This window comes from Diadema antillarum, unplaced genomic scaffold (assembly GCF_040938485.1).
Source record: "Diadema antillarum isolate AM-2024a unplaced genomic scaffold, OU_Dant_1.0 seq00000032_RagTag, whole genome shotgun sequence".
Lineage (NCBI taxonomy): Eukaryota > Metazoa > Echinodermata > Echinoidea > Diadematoida > Diadematidae > Diadema > Diadema antillarum.
Genome location: NW_027271148.1, coordinates 525,447 through 550,000, shown reverse-complemented (window position 1 = coordinate 550,000; position 24,554 = coordinate 525,447). Strand labels below are relative to the sequence as shown.

At 39.1% G+C, this 24,554-nt stretch overlaps 1 protein-coding gene across 1 annotated transcript in view; it reads right to left on the bottom strand.

Annotated features, from left to right (window-relative positions):
• The window catches only part of LOC139725318 (transient receptor potential cation channel subfamily A member 1-like), a 31,816-nt gene extending 14,558 nt beyond the window's left edge, over positions 1–17,258 (bottom strand). The window contains exons 1-12 of the mRNA XM_071636408.1: positions 17,013–17,258; positions 8,294–8,326; positions 7,843–8,059; positions 7,247–7,335; positions 6,256–6,432; positions 5,340–5,549; positions 4,152–4,245; positions 3,091–3,319; positions 2,082–2,271; positions 1,523–1,611; positions 538–684; positions 1–2 (exon numbers count right to left, since the gene is read on the bottom strand). The exon at positions 1–2 is cut by the window's left edge and continues 119 nt beyond it. Coding sequence (XP_071492509.1) covers positions 1–2; positions 538–684; positions 1,523–1,611; positions 2,082–2,271; positions 3,091–3,319; positions 4,152–4,245; positions 5,340–5,549; positions 6,256–6,432; positions 7,247–7,335; positions 7,843–8,059; positions 8,294–8,326; positions 17,013–17,258 — 1,723 coding nt within the window. The remainder of the gene's footprint in view (positions 3–537; positions 685–1,522; positions 1,612–2,081; positions 2,272–3,090; positions 3,320–4,151; positions 4,246–5,339; positions 5,550–6,255; positions 6,433–7,246; positions 7,336–7,842; positions 8,060–8,293; positions 8,327–17,012) is intronic.
• Positions 17,259–24,554: the final 7,296 nt, after the last annotated feature.

Sequence of the window (24,554 nt, the reverse complement as noted above, 5' to 3'; positions counted from 1 at the left end):
TTCTGAAATGGCACCCAGAACATGCAGAACGAAGAAATAAGTAATAGCCCTTACAATGGTATTCATTATCATTGATTCTAAGGCGCGTGAGCTTTCGATCCTAACAGATATTTGCCAAAAGGCAAAATGACCTGTACAGTAAAGTAATGAATAGGTTTAATTCTGCTTGCTCGCTATCATCGAATAAGCAGTTTTCAGCAGTAACGCCTTTGATTTCTGCATCATTGTATGAAACAGAATGTAGCACTTAAGGGAGCTCATTTAGAAAAACGTGTACACCTGCAATCCGTTTTCCATCGAAACTAATGCCTCAGTTTTGCTTTGTCTGTTAATCCTTTGTGTGACACGTTTATTTCCCGTCCATTGTTGTGTGACGGTGTGTATGTGTTTGTGTGTGTGTGTGTGTGTGTGTGTGTGTGTGTGTGTGTGTGTGTGTGTGTGTGTATGTGTGTGTGTATGTGTGTGCGTGAAATTAGTGCACGTTTGACTCATCGGTGCAGAAAGGGTTAAATGATTTTTTCGAATGCTTTTACTCACTTGGCATTTACGTCGGCTTTGGCCTTCAGGAGGTGCTCGGCGATATCGTGACAACCACCCTCAGCGGCGTAGTGTAGTGGCGTGTTGCCGAGTGTGTCCTTGTAGTCGACACTTGATCGATTCCATCTAACCAGAACCAGTACGGTCCTACAACAGTCAGAGTGAGAGATTGAGAGATTGAGAGATAGATAGATAGATAGATAGATAGATAGATAGATAGATAGATGGATAGATAGATATACAGCCGGATGGATAGATAGGTTTGTAGATAGATATATAGATAGATAGATAGATAGAATATAAATAGATCGATAGGTAGATAAATACGTAGATAAATAGGTAGATAAACAGATAGGTATAATGGTAGATGGATCCATAGATGAATAGATAAATAGATGAATGGATACATAGATAGATAGATAGATAGATAGATTGATAGATTGATAGATAGATGAAGAACGAAAGAAAGAAAGAGATAAAGACATAAAGGGGAAGAGAAAAAGGGAGAGTGACGAGGTTTAAACTCGAATGCCTCAGCTACGCGCGAATATAATTCCATACGCGCGAATGTTATTCCATTGCCGGGCAAAATGGTACCCTATCAATTCTAAGCCGCATTGCTGTAGTGAAGATCATTTTGTTGCGATATCTCCTCCCAAACAAGCAGCATAGATTTTAAAATGATATTTCATATTACGTAATCTTTTAAGAATGCTGCTTAACATGGTTGTGTGTTCTGATTATTAAAACAGAAAACGGACGACTGCCAGATGAATCTTGTTATAATGTTGTTGCCACCAGACGGTTTTTCTGTTGAAAGGCTACTGCATAATTATTTCCACTCGTGGTAGTTCTTCAGCGATGTATGTTATGCACTGAGTCGTTGTTTTCATGTTACAACATATAGACAGATCATGTAAAGTAGATACGCAATCCAAATAAACGTAATAGAAGTCGTTTGGCGAAAAGTAATGCGTTTACGTACTCCACAAAGTTGTTCTTGACCGCGTCCATAATGAAGCTCATTACACCGTCATCAGAAAAATCGTGAAGGCGAAACTCGTAGTCCAGAATCTTGAATAAAAAAAGATATGAAGAAAAAAAATCATCACATTGAAATAATGTATGAGAAATTTGTTGATTTAATAAACCAATTTGAGCAACAGTAATGATGATAATGGTGACAATGATAAAACGATGTTACAATAATTAAAGAAAAACATTAGGACTGCAGATATGTCGCAACTGATTATTTCAAGAATGCTTTCTTGGTACCCGTTTTTCTTATTAGAGCAAAAAAAAAAATTATTTTTGATACTGTCACCTGTTTGAAGAGAATGATCACTATGTTGATGATTGATATCACATGACTATCTTGTATGATAATATGTATTGTTTGCATATTATTTCGATAATGACAGAAATGATTAAAGTAATAATTATTCTAAGGAGGTGATAATAACAACAAAAAGAAACAGAAGGAGATTGTGATGAAAAAGAAAAGTGATGTTTGCAAAATGAAGACCGATCCAAGGAGTGGATACCTTTCGGAGTGTCTCGGCCTTGTTGTGCCCTGCCGCCCAGCGGACCAGTTCCGTAGCCTCGTCCGAGTGTCCGCCGACTGCCATGGACAGCGTCTGAAGAAGGGACATCAGCGTGTGGTAGCTACCGTGGTTTGCTGCCACCTCAAGTGGGGTGTGGCCCGAACTGTTCCGGATATTGGCATCGGCACCGCTGGTAGGATCGAAGAAGTGAACAGATGGGGAAGGAAGTAATACTACAGAGCCAGAAGCTACTGGGTCCAAAGTAACCCTGTTTATATTTCCATTGTCTTATCTATTGTTATATCATCGTTGTTATTATTAATTGTCGTTTAGCATCGTCGTTATCAAGCCTACTTGTATACAACAACAGGAGAAACAGTGATGATAATATTATTAAAACATTTGTGAAGAAAACGATAATACTGAATAATTATCATTACATGCACCATCATCATCATCATCATCATCATCATCATCATCATCATCATCGTAACGAACATGATTGCATCCACCACTGCTACAATTGACCATTATCATCGTTAGCATCATCTTCGACGCAGAGAGCATGAATTAAGATGAGCGCGTCTCAACTTCGAGAAACAGGCACAGGAGGTGAATGCGGATTTTCGAAACACAGACAAAAGACAAAATTATCACAGAAATACTTTTTTTATTCTTATACAAAGCCTATCGCACACAACACACACATACGGACATGTCCACACACACCATCACGCACAACTCACACATACACACAAGGGCCCGAATTCACGAAGGTGGTACAAATGAATCCATAGTTTAAACCATCGACAATTTGTATGGAGCGCCAAGTGTCGCATGACCTATTTTCGTTACGAAATCAACCATTTCGTTGATGAAATGTACATTTCGTTAACGAAATGGACCATGCGACTCTTGGCGCTCCATACAAATTGTCCATGGTTTAAACCATGGCTTCAATATTGTACCACCTTTGTGAATTCGGGCCATAGAGTGTCTTTAATCTCACTGTTCAAGCAGACAAAGTGCGATGGCCTCGTAATTCCGTGCGCACGCCAGATGCAGCGGCGTTTCGGAGTCGTTGTTGACGAGATCGAGCCGGGCGCCGCGGGAGAGCAGGGTCTGCAGAATCTCGATGTTGCCCGAGGCGCAGGCCACGTGGACCAGCGTGTCGTTGTTGTCGCCGGCAAAGTTGATTAGCTTTTCGACCTCCACCGGGTCGCTGTCGTGTTCGAAGACTGCGGAGAACACAAGGTATAAGCGTCTTTGATCAGGTTCATTAACTGGGCAACTATCAAAATTTCTCCGAACTGCCCCTCCCCTGAAAAGCATTTCCAACATTGCTCATTTGCAGCCTGTTTACACTTAACGTTCAGATTTTTGCCAAAAAAATAAAAAAATTAATAAAAACGCTACAGACTGGAAAAAAGCAGGAAATTTATTTCTATTGGCAACCTTTCATCGACTGAGCAGATTTATGGTAACTAAACCGCAAAAAGAAAAATGTGAAATTTGTATAAAAAATGGTATATGGAAGAGTCGATGAATTATATTCCAATCGCTCAGTTGTTCTTTTTGTAGTCGTAGAGGTTGACCAACACAAGGAGTGATAGTGGAGCTTTACATTAATAATGATCATTAACATCAAGGAGAATGAAACAAAAGTATATTTTAAGCACAAATTGAACTCCTTTGTGCTTTCCTTTGTCACAAAGTCTGTATTTGAGAACTGTGATGCAAAACTTGCTCTAGGCTTGCTCAATGTTACAACATAAATCATGCAAAAGTGAACTCCAAAAATAGTTGAATTTTAAGTGACTCGTAAACAATGACCTGATTAGATAAAAAACATTAAACCGTACAGTCTGAATCAAAACAAAAGTTGAGATAGAAGACGATAAAACACGTAAAATCTAATGACTATCCGTAGAATTCGAAATGATGGTAAAAGGGATTAACAGAGTAATTACTATGGCACATCAACTTGATTCAAAATTAAAGTCATGGTGTAATCGAGTTTGAATTGAGAGACGTCAAAACAACTTAGCATATCATGATCACGTGACTTACTGTGGTTCATGCACAGCTGGAAAAGTTCCTTGTTCCCACTTTTGACCGCATCATAGATCGGGATTGTACCTCTCAGGTTCTGGGACATTAATAGCTATGGGGAAAAAATGAAACCACAAACAAAACGCATTGTTTGTTTGTTTGTTTGTTTGTTTGTTTTTCGTCATAAACGTACATACATACATATATTAAAGACATCATAAGGTACAAGGGAAATGATACATGCATAAAATGAAACATACATATTATAGCAACTGAATAGTATGACACATCATCGATATACGAAAAAGAATATTATGTAAGATTAGACAAAGATAATGGTTGAATAGCTCATAATCAGCTGCACTTTTCTGGTGCTGCTGGTCTTCCATGGGGACCAGTTATAAAGAGGAAAGAAATAATGAGAAGAAGGTTACATATTAAAATGCAAAATTATAATAGTCTCATGAAATATTGTACAAGATCTCAAGGCAATACACACTTTCTTATGGTGTGTAGATACATTTTTTTTCTGTATCCAAGCAAATAGGTGGATATACGTATACATGTATATAGTAATCGGTTTTCAATGACCGCCACACCAGAATGCGTTATGATATCGAAGGAAATGTGTCAGGTTTTATATCGTCAAAGAGAGAAGAATGTCCTCTGATTACAAAGGGCTAATTCTCTCAAAGTTTCGTTCCATTACGTCAAGAACATTGGTTTTATATCATGATAATACAGCCCTCCAGTTTGTTTCGAACGAACGAAAAGAAAAATTACGTATATTATACATGTATGTATCTACAAACGTATACCGATGCATGTTTAAGTGTATTCATTTTGTTTCTATGTTCATGCATTCTGTATCTGTTATTTAGTTTTTTTCATCTAATTTACCTTTTCATTTGCCATGAATTAAAAGGTAGGCTGGACAATTGAAATCATATAGGTATTCATGCCAAACGTAAATTACCTCAATTCTAAGTCTACATCTTAAGTAGATATTTTTCTTGTAAAATACTAAAATGACATTGAAAGAAACTTTATGATAAGGATGATGCTGAATAGGAAAGAATAAGCATAAAAGAAAATAGAAGGAGGAAAGGAGGAAGATAAGAAAAATAGATAGTATACAAAAAGAGGAGGAGAAGGAGAAGGAGAAAAAGAGGAGATGGAGGAGGGAGGGAAGGGGAAATCGTTTACCTTGTTGATCTCGCCTTTACTCTCGGCGATCTCAAATAGTGTCATAACGATCATGGTGCGAGAGTGGCGTACGGCGATGTGCATGGGCGTGTCTCCGTTGATGTCTGCTATGTGAGGGTTGGCCCCCTTGTTGAGCAGGAGCAGGGCGACGTCGGTGTTCCCCGCCTGTGTGGCATGGGCCAGGGCCGTCATGCCCCGCCGATCTTGATCCTGTGTTAGGGACGGTGAAATCTTATTTCGCCTTTTGCAAAAAGTGCCTGTTTTTCACCCGGGAGGACAGGGTTATTTCTGTGCATTAAACTTATTTTGTTCAAAACAATTCCCGTTCTCTTACGCTTGAAGTAAACAAAAGAAAAGCATAATTTCTAGAAAACAAAATTGCTCTAGAACCACAAGTTTGACCATCTGAAATTACACAGACATGATCGTTTATAACAGTAATTGATTACGACTTATGTAACAGTAATTAATCACGATCTTATGATCAACTTCAATAATTTTGTTTTTTAATGAATGTGTGGGTAATACCACGGCATCAAAGCTTAGTCGTGAATAACCCCTTATCTGAATAATCCATGAGTTCTCTCTGTCTCTCTCTTTCTCTAAAAAGAAACAAAAAAAGAAACAAACAAACAAACACAAAAATCATGCTTTAACAAACTGTGCTATTGTCTTATAGCCTCGCTAAAGCGCCTGCTAAGTGGAGTTGTCTTTATATTTGGAAATAATTATAGGACTCATTTATCTAAGTTCCAGCAGACACATCACTGTAATGATATTTCCCCCTAAATCATTAGACCAGTGCTGTCTTTAAGTATTTTTCTTTGAATTTACAAAAATTCAGATTATAGAGGTTTGTCTTAAAACATACAACCAGACTTTAAAAACACTGTCAGAAGAAGACAGTTCCACTTACGTCAAGGGTGATCTCTGGGGCAGCTAGCAAGGCTATAAAGATCTCCATGTTGCCCTGTACGGAGGCGATGTGTAACGTACTTCGACCCTTGGTATCCCGTGAGTTCACGTCCGCTCCGTTGGCCAGCAGCAGAGTCACTGCGTTCTCTCGAGTACTGCTACTCTCTTGATGTTCTGGCTGATAAAGAGAGAAGGGATTTCAACAAAATACATTATTATGCTAGAGTGGGTGGGGATAAAACAAGTTTGGAGCACACAAATGCAGGGATTTTTCTGATCAACATACACTATAGGCATGGGGAGTGATGTCCTTTCTAGGCGATAAGAACAAGAGATTAAACCTTGATTAAAGGATCTTGGAATAGAAATAGATTAACAGTGTACAGTGTACAGTGATTAACAACGAAAAGATAAAACGCGAAAATATATCAAGTACAGTGTAATGTTTTCACTATTATCCATTCTAGCTGTGTCATTTGAGCAGAATTTTTTGTTTGTTTGGTTAAACCTTTACGACATTTATATTGGTATATAACAAATGACTCTTGTAACTACTTCCGTTTCAACAATTTAGGCTAAGGTTCCAACTACTACACACTACAATGTATTTGCCAGGCGTAGGCTTACTGCTAGTGGTGTCTCTGCCTTTACCACTGCATTACTGCTACAATACTACAACTAATACTGCTTCTTCCGATACGCGCGAGCATAATTATACAGACAGACAGACAGACAGACACACACGCACACACACACACACACACACACACACACACACACACACCACACATACACCCACACACCCACACACAGCTATTGTTAACACTCATGCTTTACATTTCTAAAAACGATAAAAAAAATGATAGTAAAGTAACGATATTTCTTCTGCAGTTATTCTGATAGGGGTAGCTGAACGGGGGGGGGGGGGGATGGGCTACACATCCCTACACTTTTGGCTCTTAAAAAAGTATGGTAGGTACTGTTTTGCTTACGTTTTCGTCTCCGGAATACTTTTCTTTGCCTCGACTGGCCACTGCAAAATGTAGAGGGCGCCGTCCACCTTCTCCTACATCTTCAACGTCTGAGCGAATAAATCGGAAAGAAATCTTTCTAAATAACATAAAAATTTACTCCAATGAAAATTGTTTGAACATCTGAGAAAGACCTTTTCGGATGGTTTTATTATACTGATATGGTGTATGTTGCAGTAAAACAATTTAAAATTAGAATATGACTAAGACTAGAAACACAAAAGATAAATATCGACTTCAGACAAAAATTTATTATTTGTTAAATATATTCATCTTCGTACCATCATTGTGCGTGGAAAAACGAGTCCATTATAGTATCATTACATACATTTTTTAGACTATTACATTTGGATTTAGGTTTGTAAATGCATAGCCCACAGTGAAGTGTATTTGTGTATCTTGTTGTCGCATTTTGACACATCCTATGACGAATTAATTGATGAAAGTTACTCGAAAGAAGATTAACTTTACGCAATGTGAGCACTTTGCCATGCTCTAAAGGGAAGTCTGCCATTACAACGATATGTTTGCAATCTTTCCAAATTTCATCCACCTACTTGCTCCGTAGCCGATCAGCAGCTTCATCATTTTGACGTCATCGTTGAGGGCGGCATAATGGAGGGGGCTGTTGTTTTTGCCGTCGTGTTCCCGGATGATGGCGGCAAAACCATCGGTGCCTAGTTTACTCAGCATCTTCGCCAGCTCTTTGAACTCCGCCGCCTTCACCGCCCGCGACACTCTCTCCAGGTTCGTCGAGTGGAAGTTCGGCAAGCCCTGTTATCGCAGGTAAAAATGAGAGAGGAAGCGGTGGAGGAAAATGAATAAGTGCATGAGGGAGAGTGAGGCGAAGGTCTTAAATAAAGAAAATAATGGTACTGCGATGTTGTGGGCAGCTGACGAGAAGGTCCTTGAGGTGGATAACATAGTTCTCGTAAGGTCTCAAAATTTCATCTTCCATCACTTGGAATTTATTTCCAATACATAGAAACGGTATACCAAGAAACTTACCTGGCTGACGTGATTCGTCAGGAAGATGAGTTGCTTTGGAGTGTTTTGAGAGCAAAAGTGTAGAATAAGAATTTCGGTCGTAGTATGTTATTCTTATTTTTTTTCTTTCAAGAGATTCTTCTGTTGACAAATCAACAAAATACGATCGAGGTTTTGCAACGGAGATAATCCTTTAAGGATTAATGTAAGACAGTCATTTTGGACGTTTGCTGATTAGCAAAGTATCGAATTCTTTGCCTATATAGCTCTTTTTAGGTGTCTCCGTACAACAGACCAGTCCTGGTCCTGCTTATTGCGTAGCTTGTAAAAGAGGTGCTAATGTATGTTTGGTGTCTACTGAGAACGTAGTTTCTTTGAGAAACCAAAAAAACAAACAAACAAACAAACACACACACACACACACACACACACAATCTCGGAGTTAGAAGAGAAAGAAAGAAATAACTTGGCAGCTGCACGACGGGCGGGGTGACGGGAACCCTGTCTGAACTTCGTAAAGAGCGAGTCCGATCCAGGACTTTAAGGAGTCGTCAAGGATGACAGATACTGCTCTCCGCCATTGTGCCATTCTACCTTTCGAACCATGTACGACAATGTTCTACGAAGGGGACTGTACTAAACGAAAGAAGAGCCCACCGCATTTATAATGATTATACAGCGTCACTTCTCGTCAAGCCAACATGCACTTAGTCAAACCGTACGAATTAAAATGAGCTCTGCAACAAGTTGATGTCTTAGCTGTTTCACCCTGAATCTACAGCAGTCTCGGGACGGTTTAATCCGCTTTCACTGCTTTAACTTTATCTGAATGAAAATGCTCTATTCGCATTTCTTTGAACTTTTCCCTCTTGTTTACGTGTGCTTTGTGGTTGAATTTGTTCTTTATTTACGGCTATACTGGCCATGTCACTGATATTTCCAGGGATGCAATGACTTGAATAGCCACACCAACTACAATTTACGCAATTTTGCAGTATGAATTGACTTTTAAGTCGACATATTAAGTTAATTTGTCAATTTCTTTGTCGCGTTATTTTCTTTCCCACAGTGGCCTAGTCCTGAAGACGCATTTGCAAATTATGGGAATTGTAATTGAATTGAAAAGAAAAAAAAATGACCCCGGGGCAAAAAAAAAAAACACAAAGGAGGTTTTTGGAAAATTCGGCATTATGACAAAAAGGGTAGATAGAATACTGATATGACTGCAAACATTCACACGCCCAAAATCAGGGACGATCCGCAGAGCATTCAGGCTGATTCGAGTGTGTTAGGCCCTACATGCATTTGAATGGTTGACATATACTCTACAAATGATTGATGCACAGGACAGAGTGGATCGGTGAGAATTGGATGCACGAGTTAACTTTTGAACTTTATAAACTCACGAGTGCAGCGAGTGGATTTTAGACTTTTTCCAAAGTTAACGTGAACATTCAATTCTCGCCAATATGCGAATTAGGCCTGTGCATCATAAAATGTCTTATAAGATAGGCCAGTACATTCATAAAGTTCTACGTTTTTCCCCATCATGCGTGCGGTACACCTACAACACAATACAAGACTTGAACCGGGCGTCTTGATTTTACCGGACACATGACCATGTGTTCGGATTTTATTGGATGAATATGGCTCAGTGTGGATCAGTAAAATTTAATGCATGATGATTGATCAATCAGATTGCAGATATTCTGAAGCCCATTTTATAATAATTCCTAAACCATGGAGACTTTCATCTTCTCGTTTCAGGAGAGATACGGAGTTTGTGCACTATAAGGTTCACCTTCCTTTAACCTACGTATGGCTTATATTGGCACCGAGAAAACTCCATAGCGTCATACTGACAGTCCAAAGTCCCCGGCACTAAAAGGATTAAAAAAAAAAAAAACACCTTCAATCATATTCTTTCCACCTTTACCGTGCCTACCACGACCCAATGAAAAAATGGCAAGAAAGATCTGGAGAAGATACATTACTAACACTTCCGTGTTTTTAAGTATTGTGCTCAACAGTACTGCCTAAAAATTTAGTCTCTTTGTTGTCGTCAATCTCTTAAAATACTGCAAAGGTCATGAACCATTCTTTCATGTTTGATGTTGTGTATCGAAAAGCCTCTTGGTAACTGACACATGCAAGGTAAGCACTATAAATACGCGTCAATTGGTGCACCCTTGCCTTGTATTGTCTGCACGTTTGGCTCGACTGAGATGTTGCGAAACATGTCTGAAACACGTTTTGGTCATCAGTTTAGAACTCGTGCGCAATCATGCCCGTATGCTAAATCCCGCGGAGATAATGATGCCTATGAGACCGGGGCCATGCAGCCTATTCAAGAAGACATAACCCTCTTCACCGAGCAGTAGACGATGCAATTGCATTTTCTGTCCTATATGTCTATCTGCCTGTGCCCCTCTTTTTCTCTCTTGTTCCCTACCTATACCCGTCTGTCTTTCTTTCTATAACCATTGATAATCGGATGTAGCAGTCTCAGACATTGACTGCTCACGTTTTAATCTGCGGAGGGGCCGATACCTTTAGATGGCCGCTCGTTCACACGGTGTACTCGCCTCCTCAATAACCAACATGAATGTTGATTTCTTTCACTGTTGCTATATTCGCATAGGTAATTGGTCGAATACTATGAAATCATATGGGATTATTTTGAGTCCATGGTAAGTGCGCGATGATCACGAATGTCACGTGACTGTAACCTCATCAACGTGGAAACAGACCTGTATTCTCTTCCACTGTACCATGGCTATTACTACTATTATTATGATTACTACTACTACTGCCACCGCCACTAGCACATACCACTACTATACTACTTGGGCCTACTACTACTACCACTACTACCACTACTACTATTACTACTGCTACTTCTACTACCATAGGCTACTACTACTACTACTACTACTACTACTACTACCACTCACCACCTACTGCCCACTACTAAACTACTACTACTACTACTACTACTACTACTACTACTACTACTACTACTACTACTACCACTCACCACCTACTGCCCACTACTAAACTACTACTACTACTACTACTACTACTACTACTACTACTACTACTACTACTACTACTATATCACCACTACCGTCACCAAAAGCACCATTACCACAACCGTACACAACTGCACAGACAGTGATATATTACTAGTCTTACCCATCAGGGTAGATCCTATTTGCTCTTCACAATTATAGCTGTTCGTTTAAAGGAACTCTGACATGATTATCATCAGCAAATCTAGTTACCAATTATTATCCCTATGATAGGTCAACAGATACTTTTGGGGTAAAACACCTCGTTCAAAGCCATGGACATTCGCATCGGGCGGGATTCGAACTCGGTCCCTCCGATTTGAGAGCCCAAGGCAGTCTCACCTATAGGTGATTATGTGCTTTTATGGGCACATTAGACGTCACCATATTTCAGCTCCTGTGCATTCAAAGAAGCACTTTTTCATATGCCACTTTAAAGAATACACCAGTGTCCTTGTGAAATGTCATCTGCATGCAAATGACATTTTAAAGAGGAAAAGGAAGATTCGCTCATGAGATCATATACTTGGAGATGAATGAAAGGACAAGGAGCAATTATATATGAAGCCAAATGCAGGCGAGATAAAACCCCCTTAAAACGCCACGCTCTTAGGTGGGCAATCAATGCAGTAGACTGCAACTAAATCCGGATTTAGGGCCACAATCATAATCACTGTTGCGGATTAAGTCGTGAATGTATCGCAGTCAAGAGACAGAAAGCGTCATTGAAATAGAGCGTAGCCACTTGGTCTTCGTGCAAGAAGCCTGTGTGAGAACATTGTATAATCGTCCGTGTCGTTGAACGAATATCGATTTCCAGCCACCAGCTCGGTTTCTACATAATGGGTCACCATTTCAATAATGTCTTGTGTTCTTCGAGCTGACCCGGCGCGGCGCCTTAAAAAGCCGCTACTCTGCGCTACAAAAGATGTATGATACTAGATTCCGGGTAGGCCTGGGGTACACGGAGTGCTCGTCAAAGCATCGTCCAGGACCTGGACTATGATTAGTATAGTCATCAAGTAGGATTTTGTGAGCATCTACTTTCCTATTGGAGGAGGAAAACTAGCTGGAAGCCTCCCCCCATTGCATAATATTATTTCGTCACCTCACAGCAATCCTGTTACGCTGCACTTCCGATGTAACGAACACGTTTAAAAAAAAATAAAACTGTCATAACGAATTTTAAAAAAAGTCCCCGAAACATCATCTATAGATCTTCTTATACTTGAGAAGAAAACGCTGTCGACTAAAAACCATGGATTCTTGCCAGTTGGTAGCATTCGTCTTCCAACGACCACTATACCTATCTCTAACGGTGGCATTAAATGGCAACACATTATTGCAAACATATTGGGCTAGAAGACTGGTCGCCAGTGACTAATTTGAGAGTCACTGAGAAGACTGGTCACCAGTGACTTATTTGAGAGTCACCGAGAAGACTGGTCACCAGTGACTTATTTGAGAGTCACTGAGAAGACTGGTCACCAGTGACTAATTTGAGTGTCACTGAGAAGACTGGTCACCAGTGACTCATTTGAGAGTCACTGAGAAGACAGATCACCACTGATATATGAGAGTCGCTGAGATCGATACTGAAGCGTTATTATTGTGTAAGGATGTCACACAAAATCACTTTTTACTCGATGTCATGAATGTGTATGACAGCAACCAACTTTACTCTAGGTATGAGGAACAACTCTCTGGTTAATAATGGACGTACGGCTCCGTAAGCTCATCAACATCTCTATAGCCTTTCCAGATAACATTGTGGTAATCATGCGAATTTTGTACCATCTATATCTGACATGAGGTGAACGCGGGCATTTTAGGGTTAATCTCCGAACTCTGTGCCAAGGATGGTATCCATCCAAGATTTCTCATGAAGGTTATGTCGAGTCCTAAACACTCTGTCGAGTACCTGAAACTTCAAGAGTCTTCCAGAGTTAAACAACGGTCAGACCACAAAGTTTAACTGATAAGTCGTTATAACTTGGCTTCATACTTCACAGGATGTTACTTTTTCAAACTTTTGATCTTGAGAGGGGAAAAGCAAGGGTCAATTGGCCGAATACGCGAATTATTTCGCATCAACATGATCAATGCAGACAATTCGAGCTATGATGAGCTGTACGTAACACATCTCATGTCTGTATAGTCCCTGCAGCGAACTGCACAGACGTGGAAACCACACACGGAGACACGGATACACTAGCACACACACACACACACACACACACACACACACGTGTTAACTTAAATCTTCTCAGGCATCAGGGGCGATTCTTATAATAGGGAACAAAAAAAAAAGGAGAAGGCGATAAACTGTACAAAGATGGACTGAAAGTGTCCAACCCCATTGATACTTTTCATCTCATTCTCTATAATTCGCTGGAAACTTTTGAAGCGTTCTAATCTGTTGAATATCCAGTCATGACATTACGATAACAAGAAGCAGAAGCGAAGCTGTTGTAGACTTATCACGCCCTTCATCCGGGAAAGACTACAATCTTCTTACAGCATGATGGGTAAACTTCTGAAGACTTACGGTCATATAGGAAAGGATTGTAGTGCTGCTGCTTTAATGGTGACGAGGGTACTGCGAACAGGCCTGCGTCGAGGAATAAAAGCAGGTATTCTGTAGCACTTTTGTTCAAGTAGCGTGGCATGGCTTTGATTGTGTCCTTCAATGGAATGGAGAGATCTGGGAAGCATATAACGCCCACGTGTGATTTGCATCAATGATCCTTGGAGGTAAATATCCAGTTTGTTCGTTTGTGTTCAGGAAAAACTGCAAAAAAGCAGCGAAAAGAGTTAAGAAAAAGTTTTGAAGATCATTAGGAAATAGCCTTCTCCAGTAAGAAATCTAAGAAACACATGATCACACACAACACACAAGCCGACAATCTGTCTATCCGTCTGTCCCCCTCTTTTTTTTCTCCTTTGGTCGAAATAATAAGTATTCCTGCGGTACATTGTGATTGGACACAGAAAACACCTTCAACAGTGTAGAGCCCACACTGCAGTCTACACGTTCACTGAGACAAAAGATTGAATACCAACAGATTTTGAAAAGAATTCAGCATTATTGTGGCTTTCAGTGGCTTTGCATCTAAGCAAGACGAAACAGGTTCGCATGGTAAAACTCAAACTCAGGTCGAGGTGCTCTACAATCCTTTTATCCCGGCGCTCGATATCATGGGGGCCACGATGTGGCAAAGTGGATAAAACTCTTGACATTCAAACCGAGGACCCGAGTTTGAATCCAGTCCAATACTGACGTCTTTTCATAAGACGTTTTACCCAAATTATATCTTCGACTTTCTCAAATTACCAGTACTATAACACCAAACGGAAATATATCACAAGTAATCTAAGATACAAGACACTTGAATTCTGGCTTTCTAGCATTTTTGAATTTTGTACTTCTCTCTCTGATCACACACAAGGCATGCATGAAAGCGATAATGTTTGACCTCATCGGAAAAAAAGAATGTGAGTCAGACAATTTTAATCATCAAGATTCACTTCCAGTGAAAAACAGATTAGAAAATGACAAAACAAAGAGAAAATAAAGTGTTTTCACGATCTGACTTACACCCTCTGTACATAATATCTTTTAACCCCTTGGTTCGGGTATCACTACAGAGCCTCTTGCAAAAAACTATAAAACGGTATTCATAGATATCGGAATTATACGCTCTGCATGCATCACTGAGGCAGCGAAATCTTTGTCTTTCGTCACTGATGTGATTATGCTTGATAATAATGAATGAAAGATGGGGATGCTCCCTATGGAACAATCATAGTGTTACCACATAATAGTTAAAACACACAGTCGGACAGTGACAACACACTGTGCTCGTAGCACTGTGTGAACACTGTGAATATGGCAGGTGTGGCAAATATGTGTCTTTATCACACCGTGACGTTTCCTGTTCACCATCCACACAGAGTTAAAACACGCTTGTGTAAGCACTGTGAATTTGGGACGTGTGATAAACATGTCTTCTTACCACAATGGTAGTACCATACTATTATACTGTAATGGCATTCAAATATTCACATATTTACCACACGAATTTCACAGAGTTTACACAGTGTTGTGAGCACATTGTGTTTCCACAGTGTTTTAACCCTGTGGTAACACTATGTACTGTTCAATAAGGGATGGGTGGGGGAACTCCCGTTAAGATTAGAAGTAGGGAGCGCAAATGAATGACGGAAACATCTGAATTATCTCCCAGTAATATTTCCGTGCAGTGTCGATATTGGTAGATACTTCCAGATGGGTTAGCAGAGGAAAATTCTGTTAGAAATTTTGCGAAATTTCACTACCATAGTGCTAGCAGCATTCAACTATCTGGTGGAAATCGGAATGAACTGCTTTTCTCTAAAGCATATGACAAGACGCTTTGCAAGCTAGTCGTGTTGAGATATACTGCATGGGCTAATAAATCTGTATCTTCTTCTGAATGAGTAGGCCTACAGTCCCCCATAAATACACAAGACTGAGGTACTTTGAAAATTTTTGTCAGGGATGTGTAAGGATGCCAAATTTCGGAATAATTTCAATGCCGTGCGGAGACCACAGTCTGACATGGGGGAAAAACAACAATATGCCATCAGAAAAAGGTTCCTTTTCACTCCGACTCGTCTGCCCTTAATCCTTGGATTAGACTTTCCAAAGAATCTGGCGAGCTTAATTGCGGGACGCACGTATAGGTGGATTTAAGTCTGAGTTAACGATCCCATTTGAAGCAGACTGCATCGTTTCAAAAGGGAAAGTCATAGAACCTTTGGGTATATCATACATCAAAGGTCTCGCGAAGATCGATTCTTGGTAGATGATAACTATAGGAACACAAAAATGTTCTATACATTTCTTGAAGAGGTGAAAACGTACGAGATAGAGAATGACGCTCGACAGAAATTTTTAGAGGCAACAAAGTAAACACTGACAGTATCATTTCATGAACTGTTTGTTGAGTGGTGATGGTTAATCAAGAGGAAGAAGGTTGTTACATTAGTTAAGTGTTTTAATCAGAAAACCCGGGAAGTGGCCGTAGCAACAAAAGAGATATACGAGAGAAAAGACACGAGGTTGGGGTAGGATTTTGAAAAGTAGTAGCAGGAGAAAGGGAAGCCGAAATTTAGAGTCCTTAAAGCGAACAAAGCAAACGAATAACTGGCTAAGTTAAGATGAGGAAATGATAGAAAAGCAATCACAAAAAGACAAAAAATGAAGAGAAGCAAATGAATATCAATAAAAAAGTGACGGAGAAGACGAAGAAGAGATGTTTTAGATGACAAATAAGACGATGAAGTAGAAGCAGAGCAGAAAAGACAGGACGAAAATGAAGAGGGAGAAAAAGCAGAAAAGTAAATTGAGGCGAGAAGAGAAAAGGAAGAAAAATAGAAGAAAGACAGCAAAGCGATAAAGAAAATCACGAAGAAGGGAAAAGACGAAAAAGCTTGTGGAAGCGAGGAAGAAGAAGATGATGAAGAAGAAGGAAGGAAGGAAAAAACAGCGGAAAGGAAACCATCCCTATATGTTCTAACTTCAAAACAATTTGTTGGCTAAAACCCAAAGAATAAGGCAAAGACATGAAAAGGAAGAAGAATTCATTTGATGAAAGTGACTAAACAATGAGTGATCAACTGCCTACCGAGGATCTCGTCTCGAACGACGAGAAGGACGTCACGGACCCGAAGATCTGGCTGGCAGCAGGGGGAAGGTGGTCCACCTCCCTGATGGGGGTAGTCTCCGGTAACATCGTGCTCTGTGCTGGAGGCAGCGTGCTGGACGACCCCGGGTGCTGCACATTCGACATCTCCACTTCTTTGCTGCTCTTCTTCCCTGCCAGTCGCATGTCCGACAGCGTCATCAGCGAACGAGCCGCCTTCAACGCCATGTTTCCCCGCCAATGACCAGAGACACAGCTCCAACACCTCACAGCGACGACAGCTTGTAGTTAAGTGCCCTTTAAGTCCACCTAGAGTGTGGTTCAAACTCACAGATTCAGCCAAGTCGACGAAGCGTACGACTGAATAGACTTGTGGCTCTCCTACCTAAAGTAGTTTGCATCGTCAGGGATAACAATGGCATAAGTTTTGTCTGCATAATCAGCGAGCGAAACGGCGAGGAGAATTGTGCGTGTGACAATAATATTCATGTTTCAGTGTTTCCTTAAAAAAGAATCCACAAAACAAATAAACCCATGCATGCCTTGAATAAAAACAAATGTTAATACAAAACATTATATTCTATTTACAGTAGTTAGTATCCATCGCTTCGATGTATCCTGTTATATCACCACCCTGTTTACAAAAACAGGGGGTGGTTGTTTTTTAGCAGATTACCTGAAACCAGGGTCCCGTTTCATAAAACTTATTATCAGTGACAACTGCCACATTTTTTGTCACAATTTTGCTCTTAGCCAATCAGATGCAATGATTTCAGTAGCTTAGATGTATAACAACTATCACAACTTGTCACTGATAACAAGTTTTTATGAAATGGGGCCCAGGACTTACTACTTTATTTCAGAAACATCTCAGAACGTGGCATGGGCACCATATGCATTTTTTCCCTCTACGGTCCACTAAAATCTCAGAACATGGTTTTGCACACATTTTTCACAATTACCGCAACAGTCCACTAAAGATAAACAGTTTATCACTTGTTTACAAGTTATGCTTGTTTGGTCAATTGTTGCTGTTGTTGGTTTTTCTTACGGTGAACTACACAGAGTAAACATTTTAAGTGAAATCAAAGGGTGTAAGAAGAGTGAGTTAATTTGTCGTCACTAAACTGACCGATACTTCCTTCCATGAAATGTCACACATACATAACATAACATAACATAACATAACATAACACAACACAACACAACACAACATAACATAACATAACATAACATAACATAACATAACATAACATAACATAACATAACATAACATAGCATAACATAACATAACATAACATAACATAGCATAACAAACAAAAAACAAAACTTAATATAACATAACATATAAGATGATATAACATGACATGACATAACACAACACAACACAACACAACATAACACAACACAACACAACGCAACGCAACGCAACGCAACACAACACAACACAACACAACGCAACGCAACACAACACAACACAACACAACACAACACAACACAACACAACACAACACAACACAACACAACACAACACAACACAACACAACACAACACAACACAACACAACACAACACAACACAACATAACATTAGGTAACATAATCACGGTATTATAACATGACTTTGTCTACACAATACATAATTATACTGCTGTATGGGTGCCTATGGTCCACTAAACATCACACATTTTTTCATCTTTTTAAAATCCCTTTTTCAAAATCTTGTGTCGTCATCAGTTCCAGTCAGTGCTTATTCAAAAATTTACCTTTACTTTCAGCGATGCTGTTGAAAGCGTACGAGTAGATAAATATCGATAGTCGTCTAACAAACGTTCAAGTCAGCATGAGAAGAGTTGTGTGCATAATTAGTTATGAATTTCAAGTCATAAATATGTTTGCTAACATTATAGACCGCAGGATCGAATCTCATGTATTGCATAAACAAATCAAAATATCACAGACCAACTACGACAAAATATGTGCCAACCAAATTTTTTGTCACGGTTTCAGAATGTTGAATAAAGTTCAGTCGCGCTTTTTTTTTTATTGGAAACCGCTTGAACATGACGTGACAATGCTTTTGTTCAGGCTCTTTCAAGGTTAAATAAACAAGTTACGTGTTCAGCATTTTTGTTTTGACTGAAGTTGTAATGACAATAAAAAGAAATAAAACTATCAGCGGTATATTTGCCCCAAAAAAGAAGAAATAAAGGAACGTCTAATCGTGAAGACATTTCGCTTATTAGTAACAACGATAATAATAATAACTATACACGTATAGCGCTTAATACTGGCGTTTCTATATAAGCGCATTATAGAATAAGATACAGCATATTGTTACTAATAATATACATTTATAACAACAACAACAGCAGCAACAGCAACAACAACAAAATTAGGACTGAGTAAATAGATAAGTTTGAAGCAATGGTTTAAACTCATCCACACTTCAAGCATTTCAAGTATGAGGAGGGAGTTTGTTCCACAGAGATAAAGTAATATCAGAAGAAGCACTACCACCATAACGGGTACAGGTGCAGTAATGTATACCATGTGATAGTGGCAGAGTGGAGAAAGAAGGGAGAGACTGTGTCGATTTGAAGTGGAGGAGCGGAGAGAAATCAAGTCTTTGAGATAAGATGTGGCAAGATTATTACATATCTTATAAACAATGGAGAAGGGTTCTAAAGGTGATACGTTCATGACGTTGATGTATGGGGGCGAGTGGAGGGAGGGAGGGGTTAGAGAACTGGAGTAATGCAGTAATGTAGTAAGTGAAGTAATTGTATTCTCTGATGATTCTGATATATCTTAACCCTGTGATATTACTGTTTGGATTCTTTCTACCACATGATTATCATAGTTAAATCACATATCTCTTTTCATATCATGTCATATTATGTCTGGCTGTCACTCTGAAAACAATGTCGCTTTCTTCGTGTACTTACATACAGCAGATTATTCACGTAGTGTGATCTTAAGTTCTGGTCTATAGACAGATCGTTAACTTACTTGTAAAAAAAAAAAAATCATTCTGTTGTTGATTATGCGATGCGCGCCCGGGTGGGATGGGGTGGGCATGGTGGGGTGGGGGTAATTCAATTTAATATCACTTCTATCGACAACTGAGAATACCACCCTTTCTTAAAAAATCTTACACATTCCATCTGGAAAATAATAAGGTCATACTACCTAAGGTGGTTTTTAGAGTCATCGTCTTTGTCAGATTTGGGTCCTTGCAACGTGTTCTTCATGCCCCTCGCTTCTCTGCTCTTCCACTTCCCTGCTTCTATTACGCGGGCGCAGGAGTACACGGCGTCTTTTTTTGAGAGAGCTCCAAGTAGCGACATGCACGCCTCTCACAATTCTCTTGATCGACTTGACTGAACCGCAATTTTGTTTTTCTTTTTTTTTATGCCAGTGTGAATGGACAACAATTCATGTTTTGCATCAATCCCCAAACCCTTTTTCCCGGGGGACAACCCCGCATATAAATGTGATTAATCCTTCAGTCCTTTAGTCAAACCCTCTTCAAAGTCTTCAGATCAGCAGACAATACAGGTTCGGACCAGGGAGGTGAGACGACTCAGGGACCCTGGGTTCGGACAGAAGTAAAGTCAGACACTATTCAAGTCTAATGTGTATCACGCACCTGCGTATTTTACTTCCCTTGGTTCTTCCTTGCACGACGTCTTTATGATTACCTTTATGGGAACTTATCTGACGAATTAAGTGTTCAGTTATACCATACCACTCGTCTCCTTTTAACCACATTCTGTACCTCAATGCTACAATATCCGCTATTTATTTGGTTTGTGTATTCGTTCGAATATAATGAGCGAATTGGCTGAGGATTTCAGTTCAGTCATCCGTTCATTAATTATTATCTTTTGGGCAAACAAACAAGCACATCATATACGAGCACACACATGTACAAGGTACAATAGTGTGAGAGGGAAAGAGTCATGTTTAATGTCAAGTTCATGAGTTAGCAACAAACACCTACCTTTGCCTTTGATTTGATCTTGACGTTCATCTGTCCCATTCAAACTCTACATGATTAATTCAACTCAATTAATGAATTCCACAAATCCTTTTTAAACTTTATAGATTCTGACGTCATGATGAATGGACACATTACCACAGTGTAATATCAAGATGGAAAATAAAAATGGAAAACCTTCTAAGCTTTTACGGTACCAGTCACTAGTATAGTATAAAAGTCTGTCACGTATTTGTACCCTGCCAAATCTTGATGTTTGCGATTTAACATGTTCGAAATGCTCTGGGGAATATAATCTTGCTATTTGTTACGAGTGTATAGATATGATATGAACATTGATGAAAAGGGTTTAGCCCTGTATATTGAGCTGCCTTTTATTACCTCAGTAGGATAGCTGTATCAAAGCATCCAATGAAAGGAAACACAGGCGCTGATACGCATGGCTAGTATTTCTGGGTATTTTCTCCGCGTTTTGAGTCAAAGGTCTATGGGTTAGATCATCACCGAAAGGTATTTTTCTACTTTTTCATCACCAGCTTTACTGAAGAGGGAATATATTAAGAAGGAGTTATTTCAAAATTAGTAAATCACGCAATTATCTCATGACCAAATAAGTTTTACTTTTAGCGAGGAATGTGGCATAATGTTGACAGAGTGTGAAATTTTCGCAATGACAGCGAGGAAGAACATGAGCTGTTGTCTGAAGTTACGCCCAGGAATGTATGATCCATTTGAAAATAGACTTGCAACGAACCAAACAACAGAACAGCAACAGGTTGCAAGAAATAGTCAATATCAATTTCATGCGGACAATCATGATTTACCATCAGTTTACCATCGATTAAAAGAGACCACGGCGGAGAGAAACCCATGAATCCGGCAAGTATTCTGTGTATACACCTTTATTTTATTTCGAATCTAACTGTCTTACAATCCTTATTGGGTGAAGAATCGAAAACATCATGGATGCAATTAATTTACTGATAACCATTGAAAGACTTGTTACATCGAGATTTACTCTAAAAGCTTATTTGTTTTACTGCTAAACCCGACACTGCGACACATTCACGTTTGACAACACTCTTAGTTATTTCGTACATGAATACATGAAGTTCATATCTCCGTAAGTCCTTGAAGGGGTAGTATAGTCAATAATAGTTTTGGTTGAAATGTAGATCAGGTTTTAACTCTTTGTGAAATAATTGAAAACCATTTATAGAACCATTAAAGAGCATGAAATTCCAAGAGGTTTTCAAAGTTTATTTGATGAAAATCGGTTTTAAAGTGGCGTAGGCAATTAAAAATAAGGTGGTTCGAATAAATGGTGGGACCCACCTTTAATGTGGACCATTTTGTTTTGCTTTGCTTTTCGTCAAATAAACTTTGTATTCCTCTTAGAATTGTTATACTCTTTCATATTTCATATAAGTAATTTATTATTATCTCACAAAGAGTTAAAACTTGAAACCCCATCTAAACCAAAACTTTATACCTTCCCTTTCAACTCAAATTTATGGTTGAAGTGCATAGTCTCCATCACTGCAGAACAATTCATGGAAATATATGCAAAGTCATAATCACATTAAACAGTTCGGTAGCTTAGCTGTTAGAGTTCATTTTGGTATGATGGAGTGCGGTTATTGGCGGGATGGCAGATATTCTGACTTACGAGTTGTTGAATAGGCACCACGTGACATTCATTGTTTTCGTTATGTGTTGCACGGTCGTGCATCACGACAATGCATTATTGTACGGGGGATCAATGTTACAAATGCACTTCATCTACGACAGAAATAGTGCATGAAATGAAATGCAGTATAGATCATAAACAACGCGGTCAAAATGCATGGTAAACCCTTCTCTAAAATCTATTCTATCTCCTAAACTTCAGCTCTTTCTGCTTTATGTCGCGCATTCTATCATTGTGTATTAAAAATCATGCTGTATCTGTAGCATATCTAACTAAACGATTCCATGTTTTATCTACGTCAAGTATTTTGTTTTTCTTATTAGATGCGAAGCTCTAACCCTCTTCGCGTGGTACATTGATCATGTTCATAGAAAATTTCTTATCCATAATAATTGTATGCAAAATTTGTGCATATTTGACTCCTCGGTACAGAAAGCGTTGATATTCGTCTTGCATCAACAACTATGAATGTTGATCGTTTATTGTTCCATTAACTTTAAAATACGACAAAACTGACAGTCTTTGTGTTCCATTAGGAGGCATTACTTATTTTGGCCAGGATGAGTTTCTCCATATCGCCGAAACTTCGGCTCGCATAAACTTTAGTGATGTGCTATATTTAAACGGACATAAAAGAGTATACGCAGCTGTATACGTGAAAATTAGAGATCCTTTAAACACTGGATGTTCTCTATCATAGAACTCTAAACAACACAACAATTTCATTCCATTTTAGAACTTTCTTTGGTCAAAAGCTAGATCTATACAAGCAAAATATTACTTGGGAGTAAAAGTTTACCTTTTGACTACTTTTGGGCAGCAGCCCTATATGAAACTAGAATTGATTTCAAATAGCACTGGTGTATGAAATCCATACTCAAATTATTTAACAAAATGGCAAATGCCATGAAAATTAACAAAGCAAGTATGTTTTGGTGAATAATTTGATCTGCGTGATATCTCTTATTAGTAAACGGAGTGCAATCACCTGCACCTTACTGTCAGTACAGTTTGTAGTAGACTCAGATTAAATGTAGTCATGTATATCAACGGATTCGATACACGGCCGCAAGAAGCATTATAGTAATTTCATTATTTAATCATAGATGCGACAAACTTTTCCGGTTGTATTCTCCTTTTGTTATTTTGCCAGTGTACATGACACAATGATCAATCTTATTCATTCCAATCGACAGTACTAACTATGTATTTCTTTCTTAGTTAAAGATAATATAAGTTTTGGTACCTCAAAAGTTTCCCTGAGTTTCCTTGTCTTAGTTTGTGTTTCAGGTTAAAGTACCTTTCATATAACTAACACTGTGAGACTTACTCGCCCCAAAGTCCTCTCATGTCTTAGTAATCATGCAATAATGGTTTCGTACAATACGTGTACATTGATTATCGCGGTACCGCGTCGAGTCAAACTAACGGCTCGTTCGAATTTTTCAGAGCCCGCTCTGCTCTGGTACGAAACCATTATTGCATGATTACTAAGACATGAGAGCACTTTGGGGAGAGTAAGTCTCACAGTGTTAGTTATATGAAAGGTACTTTAACCTGAAACACAAACTAAGACAAGGAAACTCAGGGAAACTTTTGAGGTACCAAAACTTTATTATCTTTAACGTCAAATGCTGCCTTTCAAGATTTCCTGGCGAAAAGGTTGTACGACCTACGGTGACATTAACTCATTATCACCCATCAACTTGATATTTTCGTTCAACTCTATTTCATCCTCTGCTTACTACATCTCTTAACATATCTTGTTCTCGCATATACCAAAAGCTATATGGGTGTTCTTTAGATAATGCGATATTGATTTGGTGGCATCCT